Source organism: Formica exsecta, unplaced genomic scaffold (assembly GCF_003651465.1).
Source record: "Formica exsecta isolate Colony F162 unplaced genomic scaffold, ASM365146v1 scaffold228, whole genome shotgun sequence".
NCBI classification, from domain to species: domain Eukaryota; kingdom Metazoa; phylum Arthropoda; class Insecta; order Hymenoptera; family Formicidae; genus Formica; species Formica exsecta.
In genome coordinates, this window is record NW_021849573.1 from 329,935 (window position 1) to 345,854 (window position 15,920).

The window sequence follows — 15,920 nt, forward strand, 5'->3', positions numbered from 1 at the left end:
CTACGAGAGATGTATTTTCTAACACATATACGCGCCTAACGATTTGTATTGGCCTTGACATTATTATTTAGACTTTTCTAAGGAAAGAACGAGAGCCAAACTTTATTTTACTTACTGCTAAATAAGTTTAACTAAATTTATCGAAACAATGTACACGCGTTGGTGTAATTAAAATAACGAGATATTGATGTATATTGTGTTGGTTAACTATCTCGGTCGCAGATAACCTCGCACACTGGCCATCGCGCAACCTTTCAACGTTATCGTGTTTTGTGTTTGAGCAATATATAAAGTACGCGCGTTAAAAATTATCATATCGACAATTATAAATATAATAATTATCGTGAGTCGTAATAAACGCTGCTTCATGCGCCGGTTCAAGTATCCCTTTGTTACATAGCTATCAATATAATTAGAATGATTTTATTTAATTAAAAAGATTTTATTTACGCGTAGTACATCGAGAGCACGTCGATATTACACTCGGAAATCGACAAGAACTCCCCTAGTTTTTCATAGGTTCCAGAAAGAAATAAGCATCGATGATTTCTGTACGTCATACCATTTAATAATTACAATTTAAATTATATAATTAGACGACCTTACACGTACGGTGCTCTCTAGGTTACGTAGATGTAATAAGTAAGTATTTTTTTTTAGTTAGACTATTACGTATATTACATGGAATGAAATAACATTTGAGTGACGCTACGCGAACGTAATACTTGAGCTTAATTTAACTTGGATAGAACGCATTCTTTGCACCTTGACGAATAAATAGAGTAAATATCTGCAGTTTTCTCCGTTTCGTCTCTTACGCCGCTCGCGAACGGCTCGAACGGCGAGTCGGCAGTTTCGATAGGCATCGAGATAGCACGACTATAACGTATCCCGCGATGGATCTCGTGTAAAAAAGTGATGCAAATCTTGCATTATATTTGTGCACATCATTCATAGGTACGGAACGTGTTGTACGACACGCGGCGTAAACAACAAAAAAAATAATAATAATAACGAAACAAATAAAATACAATATTAACACTGTATACTAAGTCATTAGCAACAGATTCACTCTCAATACAATAATAAAGATAATATCAAGAATTTCAATAATAATAATGATAATAATAATAATAATAATAATAATAATAATCCTCACTATGCTTTATTTAAATATTCATATAGTGTACCAGACGATAACGAAAAAAAATATTATGTTGCACCTGGCAGCATTTTTTTTTATAAGAGGAACAAATACTCTCTTCTGTACATTCTAGAGATGACGAATTCGTCGTAAAGTCGCAGATAATTAAATACAATTTCAAAATACTGTGCCGTTTATTTCAATTAATTTCACGCAAAATGTTGTCTCTGATAATGAGTAGAATTTTTTTGTCTCGATTTAATTTAGCTCGGCACTCGATAATTTATATGACAAATAAAAGGAAAGAGAAAAAAGAATTTTCTTTCGTTAACGTCTCGTACAGTAATATAACGTCATTCGATATCGTGTGTGTTGTTATATATTCAATAATTATGTACAATTCAAATACTAGCCTAGTTAGAAGGTCTCTTCTTTATTTGTTTCCTCTCTCTCTTTCTCTCGCTTGTATCGCTTAGAATCTCGACATACTAAATTCCCTGTATTCTTCCGAATTTGCATCGCGTGAACACGCGGTTATGACAATTCAATAAGCATTATAGAGCGACTGTTTTCAACGTATTTTTTTTTTTTTCTGTCGTATCACAAGATAATCAATTACTCGAATACTAGCTAATTAGTTTACACATTTGCGCTCGCTTCCCGGATTAATTAATTAATCAATATTCGATCTTTCTTATCATCGGATCCTCATCAGCGCGATCCGACGTAGAATAATACATTTCTTCCGTCACACATCCGATCATGCACCTGTACCGATAAATACGCGTAACCAGGCGGCACGTGCATGCACAATTTGCGTTAGATATTCAGCGCTACATGCGCATACATTGCACCATATCGAAAGTCAGACACACACTCGCAACGCATCCGGGCCGTCATTTATCCCGTTCGACCCCATGCGCGAAATATCCCTTTTTCTTTTTTTTATTCAATAGTTCGGATTTCAACTATGGTAGATTATAGAAACTAATTATGTTTCTATATAGATTAAAGTCACTATAGTCGACGCGCGAGAAACAATAGTAGAATTGATTTGTTCATCAATCGGGATAAAATGCTCGATGCGGTGGAATAAAAATGAATATTAGTTTCTGTCGTATCACAAGATAATCAATTACTCGAATACTAGCTAATTAGTTTACACACTTGCGCTCGCTTCCCGGATTAATTAATTAATCAATATTCGATCTTTCTTATCATCGGATCCTCATCAGCGCGATCCGACGTAGAATAATACATTTCTTCCGTCACACATCCGATCATGCACCTGTACCGATAAATACGCGTAACCAGGCGGCACGTGCATGCACAATTTGCGTTAGATATTCAGCGCTACATGCGCATACATTGCACCATATCGAAAGTCAGACACACACTCGCAACGCATCCGGGCCGTCATTTATCCCGTTCGACCCCATGCGCGAAATATCCCTTTTTCTTTTTTTTATTCAATAGTTCGGATTTCAACTATGGTAGATTATAGAAACTAATTATGTTTCTATATAGATTAAAGTCACTATAGTCGACGCGCGAGAAACAATAGTAGAATTGATTTGTTCATCAATCGGGATAAAATGCTCGATGCGGTGGAATAAAAATGAATATTAGATTCTACGCGAGATTTCCCCTACATATCGACAATATAGGAACAACGTGGCTGCTCCAGGGAGACATTGGTTAGATTATGCTGTAAATTATGTACAAAGAGAGATGCTGGGCCGTAGCTGCCCACCGTTTCATTATAATAAAATAATATTGCAGGATTGTAAAAAGAAATAAATATTATGCGCGCAATTCAATTCCCGAAATTAATTTGCGTGATTTGGAACACGTTGGTTATCTATTCTTTTCATAATTTCTAGCGTTGCATAATAATTACGTAAATTAATGGGATATGCAAAAGAATGTCTAGGCATTTAATATAAAAAATATTAGAGGGAGAAATACAGAGAGATGTGGAAATTTCTAATTATTGATTCTGTAGTTATTTTATAATACTACAATGATATTGTATTATTTTAATCACGTGTAAATTATGCTGTATGAACCATCTCGTTATTATTTTACTAATGCAGACTTAGTACACGCATCTCTTAAAGCATATTTCTCATTTTTTTTTAGAACATTTCATTAGACCAGCATAATTTATACGCTATCATAGATTTCTAAAGGTTATCTTTCCTTTCGAGAATGACGGGGAATATAAGTATTAACAGAGGCGTCTCTTATAAACTATTACATAGAGACTTTAGCGAGAAAACTATATTTTCTTTGAAACTGTTTCGAGTCTTTTCCAGATAATTTTTCTAGGGACACGTTTGAAAAGGATTAAACACAAGAGAGAATAATGTATCAAAAAAAAAAAAGAACAATAAATAAATATATTTCATCAGTAATTATTAATCTTAGGTGAAACAGTGCGCAGCCAGACAAAATAATTAATTAATTCGTTATTTGATTAATTAATTACTTAGACCGCTAATTTCTACATCTTAAACTAGAAGATTCGGTTTTATCTCACCCGCTGAGACGGTCTCTCATCCGCATTAGTATGAATATTTTATAATCTCGTGTGCGTTAAGAGAGAGCCCCTCGGAGCGCGTCCAGTCTATTAACTCGGGTGCACGGCGCTATGTATGCAGAAAATTTTGGCTTCCCTTCAACTTCGAATAGTCGTACAGTACTTGCGTGTCCGCATAGGCCGAAGGTAAGCGAGAGTGGATTGCTTCTCGTCAGCCTGAGAAGGAAATTATTCCTCTTCCTTCCCGAAAAAGTCTCGTTCCTTTTCCTTCTTATACAATATTAAGCGCGAAATATAATTTAAGTACGTTTATTAACATATACGGAGAGAGGAAGGATCGTGTTCTCCTCTCGCGTTCTTGCGCGACAATCCATCTACTACCGACCATCGGCACATTGCGGAATCGGCGAAACGCACCATGTGTCCTACTGGAAGTGAAGGCCCTTCGACGACCCCGCCAGGGGTTTCAGGCCCCCGTTGACAGGCGTTGGCGCGGGGTCCGAGAAGGCGGAAAAAGCCTTTAGAAGTTCTGCTCGCCGTACATCCCGGGAAACCGGACAGCGTGTGCTCCGAGCTCGGCGGGCGAGAACTCGTCCTATGTGGCCAAGTGAGCGAACTGGCCGGGGTGGGGCGCGAACTGGTAAGGGTGCCCGTACGGCGACATGTGGTACGGCACGATGTTCATACTCGCCATCTTGTGCTCCTTCTTCCACTTCATACGCCGATTCTGGAACCAGATCTTAATCTGACGTTCCGTGAGGCAGAGAGCATGCGCGATCTCTATGCGACGCCGCCTCGTCAGATAGCGATTGAAATGGAACTCCTTCTCCAGCTCCAGGGTCTGGTACCTGGTGTACGAGGTCCTTTGCCGTTTCGTCTCACCGTTCGCGTTCACCGTACCTGAAAAAACGAACGTTACCGTTATTTCGCGATAGAAGTAGACGATGCAAGCGTAAACGTTATACAAGGGATTTGTGACAAGTCCAAATTGGCGACAGAGAGACACATTTATTATCCTCGCACGCCTCGGGGCGCGTCCGCAAATAACATTTACACAATATTAATTTACAGATATAAAGAAATTTTTTAAATATATCTCTTTATTTTTTCAAACGCAAAGATTTGATGATAAGCGTCGAGTGGAAAAGTGTGAAGGTTGTATAAAAAGCACAGAGACGATGCATACTACCAAGGGGTCCAAGCGTGCAACGCGTGACGACCTCGTTAATTATTTCAACGAGTCCCGTGGTTAATGCCTTCGCCAGTGCCGCTGGATCGCGAACTGGTCACTTGGCAGCTGTTTTACCTATTTGCTTTGCACGCCTCGGCCATAAATAATTTTGCAACGCTATTATTACGATACTCCGCCTCTCTCTATTACACGCGTATTTCCTTCGCAAAAACTGCCAACGCAACTGCCGAACAACGTTAGAAACGACCCTCGGCTCAGCCTTGATTCATTCGCAATGTGACATAAAATGTCGCATAAATCAAATGGAATTTGATATAATGCACCTCTAGCTAATCCGTTCTTTTTTTAAGTCTGGGATGAAAATTAGCAATTTGTCGCGTGAAAAAAAATATATAATACCACATTCGCCGTCTCCTGAGGTTAGAAAGATGATAGATATTTATACGATTCACATAATGTATTGAAAATAACTCACGGTCGAATTTGATGAAGCAGATAGTCCTCTATCGCTTTACAACTGTTTATTCGCTAAAATATTCGTGGAGTCTGCTTTTTTTTAACGTTTGTATCATTATTTCGATGTAATCAATATACTAATAATTTCTACTCTTTCTTTCCCCGTCCTTTTCCAAAGGTACTAACATAGAGGTTTCGGTTCGATGCTTTAGCAGGTGCTAGGGGTGCCACTTATCCGTTCGTTTTCAGGTTCATTGTAAACACGGGTCATTGCGGATATTAAAGAGCCGGTTCATTTGCAGTTATAATAGATGGCTATTAATAGCGCGGGACGAGAGGGGGAGAAGTTGATGAGTCGTACAGATAAAGATGCAGTCAAGTAGGAAGTGCGCGGACGACAATAATCACGCAACAAATTGCGCCGTTTAAATGGAGTTTCGTTGATTTATACTTCCACGCATACGCGCGCAGAAAAAAAGAACGTATAACGATAAAATATACAAGTGATCATAAGCTTGCTGTCGCACGCGAATAAATAATATTTCCCGCCGCGCTGTTTCTCGAAAAGTTTTCGGTGTCCGCGATTATAGCCGGTATTCCGAGTGTAACATCTATAACGGCACGTTTAAAGATCCGTTCCACGGCTTTGAGCAACTTTGGTTGAGCACTTCCACGAGAGTGAAAAGCGCTTTCGCAGAGGATGGTGACCAACCAACGAACGGTTGAACAGCGAAGCTCCTACCGGGCTTAATGGCAGGACCCTTCGTCCGGTGTTATCGCTTTCCTCCCGATATAACACGTCGCCGGGTCGTGCGGACTGACTTTTTAATAAATAGTGTTCTGCTTGTCTGGACACGCAGACTCGTTCGGTCTGCATATCGTTTATCCGGTGCACCTACCCGTTTTGTAACCGACAAACGAAATTCTCTTTTCGACCACTCATTATTATACGATATTTTTATTCGATAACGTAAAAGTATCTTAACAATAACGCGAGAGCTGTCAAATCAATAAGCTTCTTATATTTTTTGATTTTTTAAATTTAATTTATTTCGTTATTATATATAATTTTCAAACATTTTATTTTTTATTAATTATTATCTAGTTACGTATATCTTTTTGTCAATGTAAAGAGATAATTGGATAATCTCTTACATTCCTCTCTTTTTTCTTTTTTCTCTGTTTCATGCTATGTTATTATAAAATATTACGAATAGATGTTTCTTTAAAATATTCTCGCGTCTTCTTTGATAATAAATTGCTATTTGTATCTCGTCGATAAAGCATATCGTGTTGCTATGTAGAGGAACGTACTCGATTGAAGACTCGGTGAGAAAGTTCTCGATGCTCATACGTGATTAAAATATGCTTCTTAGACGCATCATGTTAATTCTTTCAACTAATACCACACACACAAGAGAGATCTCGATACATTTCGCAACGAGATGTCTATAACAGGTTGGAGGTTTTTATCATTCCCATAGAAACACGCACACAGCAGTAATAATCTCAGAGCGATGCGATTACGTGTATGTTAGATCGCTGAAAATTATTTTATCTTCGAGACGCTCGTAATTTATTGTTTCTTTTTTTTTTTTAAATGGCCATGCCTTTTAATGCATTAAAGTACCGCGGTAATCGCTGACCCGATTAAATTTCACGCGTGTCAGGCACACCTGTTTAATTAGCATTTAGATTCTATCTGGCGTGATCTCAGTAGTTATTCTCGCACTATAAATTCTAAAGCATCGAGGGGAGTACGAGCCAATATGTTATTGTAACGTGAATTTCCGTAATCATACGCATGACTTGCGTTATATATCGCTTGGTAATAAATTTTGTAATCACATTGAATCTTAAGCGGATGCAATGAGAGCACTTCGTGCATTCCCTTTCATAAAGACGCGGAAGATTCTGTTCTTTACGTTTTTATTTCTTGCAAGTTTTTCAAAAAGTAATAAAAAATATTTTAACATCGTAAATATATTACTCAGATGAAAGCAAGTAATTAATTATATGAATCGATAGAGCGATATTATTTATGTATTTATTTCGAAATCCCGTGCGAGATTACGTCGTTATCGACTATCAAGTATCTTGTTAGTCGATCAATCAAGATATTGCTTGTTAAATAATATTATAATAATTTATTGCGTGCATTATGCATATGAATAATTGCAGAGAAAACCATTGAAAAAGGAATTATTAAGTCATCTTAGATATTCAGAATTATATATATATATATGATAAATTAAGAGAACACATACGAAAAAAAATTTCTTACTTCTGTACTATACGGATTATTTCTCCATGGATATTTTCTAATAATTATTTAACATCTTAATCCAAATAATATTAAATGTCGCTGTATTAGAATAAAATATGTACAAAATATATAAACTTCGCTGTACAAAATCCTCAAGTCTTCCGTCTTTTGACGGAAGACTGCTTTAGAGAGCAGATAAAAATTGAAATAAAAGGCATCTATCGCGCAATAAGAGATGTGCGAGCGAAGAGGCCCGGGGTGCGCATAGTCGTCGTCGTTGTAAGACTGAGGCGGGCTAAGCGCAAGGCCATGTCGTGTCACCCATCTCGATGTCACCTCGTGTCGTCTAGCCTTTTCGTGCCTCGCTCTTAATAGAACGCGGAGCGCGCATGTATTTGCACCGAACCCTGTACGAAACGTGTCACCGACTGCCAGGCTGACGACTGTCCCCGTCTGCCTGACTGACAGATCGGCTGGTTAAGTCTGAGTAACACGTGACTGGGATAATACCGTGCGACTCCATGGCGCGTTCACGGTATGCGTCTGATTTTGACCTTCTCGATTTTTAATACACCTCCTCTCTTTGTCACGTGACCTTTTCAATCACGAATGTGCAAGTTTTATTTATTATATACGAGAGGTTTCACATTTTTCAAATCTCTAAAAGAAGCTGTCTACATTGTGAGAGAAATGGCACGCATAAGAGAAATTTTCTACTAACTGAAAAATATTCTTGAAAACATATATTTAGATGTTTAGAGAATTGCATGTGGTAAGCAACACATTTGAAAGAACTGTCTACATTAATATTATAAATTCAAAGTAAATTAATTTTTATAAAGGATTTTATTAGAAGATTTTATTAATCATAGATTTAATATTTTATTATTATTAAAGAGCACTTGCACACAAAATATATATAAAAAAGAGCGGATTAAATTAAAAAAAAAAAAGTATTAGTCGATGTAAAATTGATATGTATATTGCATGCAAAAGCAATTCTAGTAGTTTATACGTAAATAATAGTATTTCATACAATAAATTTCATGAAACGTATAAGAATTATTATTTCATATATGTAGTTTAAATAGAAAAATAATCGCCATTTTTATCATCTGTTTGCTTATCTATAAACTGATGTGTAGGTGTTTATAATATCACGCCAACGGTAGATCGGAGATATTATTCATCGTAGTATAATATTCGCGATAGATTATAGATTAGGTGTTGAGAAAAGAATTAAAATAATCTCGTGATCATAACCGTAATGTATTGCATTCCGCCAGTGCAAGTGAGTGTGTGCTACGTGCGGACGTGTCGGTGTATGAGGGCGCATAAGCTCAGTATGTCGGGAGCGAGTTCTACAAAAGTATATATAGAACTCTTACTCTATATCCCCCCTAATCCCCCGTACATATCTGAGTGGTTATCTGATACGAGCTCGAGAGTACGACCGTATCAATTCTTTCCATCTGCGCGATCAATTCAACAATTCCAAAGAAGCCAATAAAGATTTGTAAGTTTCGCGACGTAATGAACAGCGGGAATCAAATTTTTTTTTCAAGATTATTTTCAAGGTTTCCAATAAATTCTCGTAATTAAAAAGTCCGATCTTAGTATGCCTTAATTTGTAATTTTTACATGTTTACGACAAAGCGCGCTTATACAGGAGTCTAAGAAAGCCTTTCAAAGAGATTTAAAAAAGAAACTATCCCGCATGATTTTCAACGTGTTATAGTTTTCTCAGAATCATATCTTTGACGTAATCAAGAGATTTATATGATTGCGAACAATGCATATGTTTCCATAAAAAGGGAATTTTTTCAGTACTATGAAAAAAAAAGGTAGACAATTTTCTGAAGGTCTCGAAAATTTTTTAGAAAGAGAATCATAATCATATCTTTATAAAGAGAAATGTAAAAGTAATTAATTACATGGAAAAGAGACAATTCCATTTACAATGTAAAATCATGAAGCACGATGTTTAGTCCGTTACAATATTCAACATCATCTACATCGACATCATGAAAGAAAAGGAAAGATTCATAAATAACCCGAGCAGTTCACCATCGCTATTATGCAATTACGATTGCATCTCTATAGCTTAGGTGGTCTAAGACTTCAAGATCTCGTGTTCGGCCCTACAAGATAGTGTCTCTTAAAAGTTGTCGTTGTTTCAAAGCCGAGATATTCAGCTAGTGGTATATCGTGTAATTGCCGTATCTCACGTCTTCGTTTTCTACTCTGTCCGAGTTTTACGTTACTAATGACAGGCTTGTAGTCTGTATTTTCTTTTATCCACCGTTTCATTCTTTGCGCGAATTGCATGGAATATATTTGAAAAGTTTAATATAATTGTAGTTTTACACGAATGTGATGTATGTATTTGCTGTTTCAAGTTGATTTCAAGACGACTTTTATTTCAAATTTGTAGAACTCACTCTTTGCAGAGATTTTATTATCTCTTTATCAAATTATTTCAGCAAAATTTTATCTGTAAAATTCTAATCTTTTATTTCATATAAGAACCATGTAAATTAATCCAAACACAAAAGTTATATAACCGTGAGATACAAATTTAACGTCTCCCTGAGAAGCTGTATTATATTCACAAGGGTATTTAGATGCTGAATAATAAATCAGTTGACACTAAGTATCAAGACTATTGTTCTAATAATAATGTTTATCGAACCTCTCGTCTTTCCTAAGAAACGCGCAGATTCGTGCTTATTTGTATACGATATAAAGATTGTAAAGTAAGACTCACACTCTCACATACATTGGCAGCAATGATAGGAGATTATTCGATAAACACACTGATACATCTCTCATCTGGCCCGTCGCCAGTATGAATAGCCATAGTGGCGCTCGTGAATTTTCGTCGAAACATCACGTCGGTTCCGCACATCTCTCATCTGGCCCGTCGCCAGTGAATAGCCATAGTGGCGCTCGTGAATTTTCGTCGAAACATCACGTCGGTTCCGACGATGTATAGCAAACGCATAATCCACGCACTATTTAAATTTATCTACACGCGCGCGTTCCGTCAGTCAGCCTCCGTTCGCGGACTCCTGATTTGTGACCTATCCGTACTTGCGCAGCTGTACGGCCAATCGCGAGCCGAAGATCGGCCTTCCCCGAACGAAATCAACGGTCGGTCGGGCATTTCCACGACGAAGAGAGACCGACGTCGTGGTTGATTATGGAGGAGGGGGGAGGGCTTCTAGGTGTCCACGATCCACCTGTTACCGAAACGTTCGAGACCTGTCGCCTCGAGATCTCAGACCGCGGGATCTATTTCGATCGGTATACAGCTGACAAGCTCGGACCACACCGCGGAAAGTTGCCGGTTATAAATCTCTTCGGGAGAACACGGGGGCCTAGTCGCTTTCAAAAGGATCTATTAATTTCTGCCCCACTCGCGCAGAGCATGGAAATCCTTTTATTGGCGACCGTATACGCTTGATCGTGGCACGTGGGATATCCCTCTGCACGCTAATGAGAATGTCACGCGTTTGTTATTTTTACATTTGTGTGACATTTTGTAAACGTCTCGCCTAAAATTAATAGGGAGGTCCGATATATAAAAGTAGGTCGAGAGACGGACGTATATTCCGTCACGTGGAAATAGTCGTGACGGAACTGGCAGGAATTTTTCTACGGTCACGAAAATTCATTTACGAAGAGATGCGATATTCGAATTGGGTCACCGGCATCTTCATGGTATCCGTGTGTTTGTGCATCGGACAGTTATAAATAGATTTAAAAACTATTGCTTTTCAATCCGAATGGGGTAGCAAGTGGTTTTCAAGGGCTTGGATTCAGTTGGAAGAGCTGCGCTGGAAACGAAGTGACGAAAGAACGAAGGGTGCGAAAATGGAGGAGTAAAGGGGATGCAGAAAAGGGGAAGAGAAAGAGAGTGGCAGCCTTGCTGAAGCTTTTATGCCGAAGTTTGCGCGGCGGACGTTCCGCGGATCATTTGTTATCTTCCACGAGAAAGCTCTCTGACGCAAATAGGTTTGTTTCTGGCCGCTTTAAACGCTTCACAATAATCCGCGCGGACTCAAATTCAATTAACGCCTCGTCGTCCCCACGTCTACCGGCCCCCCTCTCGTTCCCCCTCCTTCCCCTCTCCCTATCCACCTTTCCTTCATTTTGCACTTTGTACTCGCTGACAGCATACAAAAGCCAGTACAGTCTTTCTTTCGTCTCTTTTATACATGGCGCATGAACCATGAGAATATTGAGGTACGTGCCTCGAAATCCTGATGACCTTGAACCCCGAAATGTCCAGCCGAATGCGAAACAGCCGGGTATCCCGTTGCGCGATGTCGCGAAAATTTTAAATTGCACATACGAAAAAATCTTTTTCTTTCGCTGTTTAAATATTACGTCTCGACCAGGATCGAAAATATATGCCGATCTCTATCGTTTCTCGATAAATATCCGTGCCTCCGGTATCCGGCTAAAATTAGATATTCTTCTCTTTCACTGGGTCATCTCCGCGCGGGGGAAATTGATAGAGAGAGAGAGAGAGAGAGAGAGAGAGAGAGAGAGAGAATCGAGAATAACATATTATCCATTCTCTCGCCGCGTGGATTGCGGAATCCGCGCGCATGTGTAGCATCGCGTTTGTACGCGCAAGAAACTGTCGGTCCCGAGGGGTTACTTTATACAGCCGAATGAAAGAGAGCCGCAAGACGTGATCGCGCGCTCGCGCGTGTATATATGCGGAGGAGGGATGGTGGACCGAGGTCCTCGGATTGAGGAAGAATGGGGGATAGAGGCTACGCGTCTCCATCCATCAGGCGACGGTCCCGACCGCCGCGTCCGACACACGCGACTCAAACCTACCGACAACCTTCCGAATGCATTATCTTCTTCTTTCGAGGGTACACACGCATATCATTTAGAACGACGGTTTTCTTATCCGATTTTCAACAATTTCTCACAAATGTTTTTTTTCTATCCCGCTTTTATAATAGTATAGGAAGCGAATCTAGAAATGTATGCTTTGATTAGCAACAATTAGGAGAGATTATCGATTCTGTGTTATATAATTTTGCCAGCATAGAGAGCAAATGAAAGATTAAGAAGTTAAACTTCTCAAACTTCGATGACCCACTGAGAGTCGAACAATAGCCCGCGTTTAGAGACTCTTGAACTGCTAATTGACAATAATCATGCGCAGGAATGTACCGCTATTGCCGCGCGAAGTGGGCATCAGCGTTCCATAAATGTTCGTATGGACGCATACAAACGCACGTATCTACAAACGTGTATACGCGGGCGTGCGTGTATTGGGTTCGCGTGGAACGTTCCTGCTGCGGGAAAATTAATGACTTACCTTCAGCGGGAACAATACAGTCAGCTGCGACTCTCTATGTGTGTCTGGGTACAGTGCGTCGCGGTGATGCGAGCTGCCTAAGGTCGAACAAAAACACACGGGCGCGTATATACGTGTATAGGTGCGTATGTACGCGTACATTTCGTTGCGTGTCACCTATGCGAATTGATTTATTCCCATCGAGAGAGCTAAAGAATAAATTACAAATGTATAATTTTTTTATATGACGTACTTGTGTGCGCGCATTTTTATATATTTCTATCGATGATGTCTCTCGCCTCTTGTTTCTTACAAATAGTCAAATATAACGGTTTCAACAATATGACGTACGTATAATATTTGTCGTCTATCAAAAATCAAAATATGCGTACGCGAGATTATTAACGAACGAGATGAAATAAAATTTGTTCACGAAAAAAATATTTGAAATCCAGTTCTCGACCATCGACAGCTGCAAGGAACGCCATTTGTTCCTTGTTGCGCGCGTGGCATTCGTCCTATCGAGCGGATAAATCTCATCGAAAGTGCGCGTGTGTGTCCCTTTTCCGGACTCCACTGTGTCCTCTATGAATCATGCAGTACCTATGTTTCTGGGTTAGGTTGCTCCTCTTAGGAGGCTGTCCGTTTTGATCGTCCATGGCGTTCCTCCTGGTTTACCCCACACGACCGATGCCGCAAGCTCTTAGAACGCCTCATGCTAGTACATAAGCCTCGCGCAAGCATTTATTTATGGTCCCGAGTCGCCGAAGTGTACGTAGGACCGCCTCTACGCCACCCAAACACGTTTCACCCGGCGCATCAGCCGTGGAATGAAGCTGTTCTCGTCTGAAATCTATCTTCGCCCTTGATTCTCTTACAGCATAACAGTGAAAAGAGCATGTAATGATCCCATTTCTCTATAATAGTCACTTTACTTGAAGTTTGTAAGAGAGAGAACGTTTCCAAGAAACATTGCCAGCGATAGTATACATTTACATATACACAGAATTATACTTTCATCGCAAATCTTATTAAATAAATTATTATAACAATTACTCGTTTAAATAATAATATATAATATAAAGGAAGATATATTTCAAAAAGTTACATCTCTTTTTGGTATATTTCTTATGTGGTGGATTTCTCTAGAAGGTCTCTTTCCCCCATGTTACTTTCGATGAGTAGGACCGAAATAGTTGCAGTAGAGGCAAAAAAAGTTGTATGCCGAGCGTGATTCCGTGCGAGGCACTTGCCATGACAAAATACGCGCTTGTACTTTTACGGATTCAAGCATCGGAATAATTAGGTAATCGAGGCGTGGAAATCCGTGTCGGTTCTTGAAAAAGTAAATCTCAACAGAAAAAGCCATGCTGTTCATATCTAATAGAATGGTGTGAATACAATGAATTACATTAAATTTTACAGAAGTTGTTCTCATTAAGTTTTCATCAAGATTTTAATATCAAAATTAATATCAACATATATACTAAATTACTATGTGATTTATAATTGCGTCCTTCCGGCGATATATCAGATTGTATTTAATAATATTTTATTATCATTAATTGTAATATTAATTTTATTTATCTAATCTTAATTTTTATCTAAGCTCTAAAAATTAAATTTGTTTTTAGAATATTATCATTCTCTAGAAACAATTACATGAAATAAAATAATCATACGAAAAAAATAAAAATTATATAAAAAAATTTCTCTTTTCCTTAAAATTTGTTTTTAATTTATTAAAAAACAATTGTTTTATTGAAAAAAAAAATGAGATAGAATTATTTGAATATTTAGTAATTCACTACAACATATATATGAGAATAAGCAAGCATTCTGACTAATGGCAACGGATGACAAATATCTACATGGAAGTTGCGCGGGATTTATTTCACGGCAGAGTTTGTTTCGCAGCGGCCTGAGCAAAACGGTCGAGAATTTGATTACATCACATTAGGCTGTACATTTTAAAAGGATGATGTAACTGCACAGAACCGTTGATCTCGCGTGATTTATTTATTGCTGGCACGGCCGAGCTTTATGCACGACTATTGCACGTTGTATGCAACTTGTGTATCTTCTAAATCGAGTTGTCGCGACGGACGATGACGCTTCTCGCACGATTCTTGCATTACCGCGGCTCGCAACGATCGCCTGCCGTGAAACGTATGTTGTTAATAATCATTAGCGAAACTCTTAAAAGTGTGCGTGTGTATATGTGTACTGAAATGTTATCGCGTGATATTAATAACGCACGTGGGAAACGCACGTGAAATCATACATACCGCATGTGTAACCACTTATATTTTAATATAATCGTCTCACCGTTATAAAATCTAATGTCAAAGAGAGAGATACAAGATTAGAAAATTGTACTCATTTCTAAAAAAAAAAATCGGACTTTAAAATCCTTCATATCGACATGATATACCTTTCCATTCTTTTGACGCGCGCGTAATCAGTGCAGCGTAATCAGTGGCGCGAATCCTTGGCAAATCTGCGAGGATCCTCTCGTGAAATACGACTAGGGGAGACAAAATACACACGATTATTTCCTTTGCGAGGCGGGTTTTTCGGTTCACGTGTCGTGACAAAACCACGAAATGTGTGTACGCCGCGACGTCGCCCTTACTACGCCATTCAGCGTTGGCTCGTAAATTTTCAGAAGAGGGAATCTTCCTCGGGGAGGGTTTGTACGTCAGCCGAAAGGGCAGGACTGCAGGAGCATAAGGATCAAGGATCCCCGTGGCGACCGGGCCACGCAGCAACAGGCGGCCCACTTCACCCCCTGTCCCCCTCCCGGCACACATCCATTACCCCATCGGCTCATCCCGTTTACACTAGGCGCTTGCAATGAAAATTTATGTCCTAATAAGTGATTCACGCTCTTCCCACTTCACCCCCTCCCGGCACACATCCATTACCCCATCGGCTCATCCCGTTTACACTAGGCGCTTGCAATGAAAATTTATGTCCTAATAAGCTAATAAG

General features: G+C 39.0%; 1 protein-coding gene across 1 annotated transcript in view; it reads right to left on the reverse strand.

Annotated features, from left to right (window-relative positions):
• Window positions 1-2,253: 2,253 nt before the first annotated feature.
• The window catches only part of LOC115235602 (homeotic protein Sex combs reduced), a 29,189-nt gene continuing 15,522 nt past the window's right edge, over window positions 2,254-15,920 (reverse strand). The window contains exon 2 of the mRNA XM_029807499.1: window positions 2,254-4,586. Within this exon, the coding sequence (XP_029663359.1) occupies window positions 4,282-4,586 (305 nt within the window). The 3' untranslated portion in view covers window positions 2,254-4,281. The remainder of the gene's footprint in view (window positions 4,587-15,920) is intronic.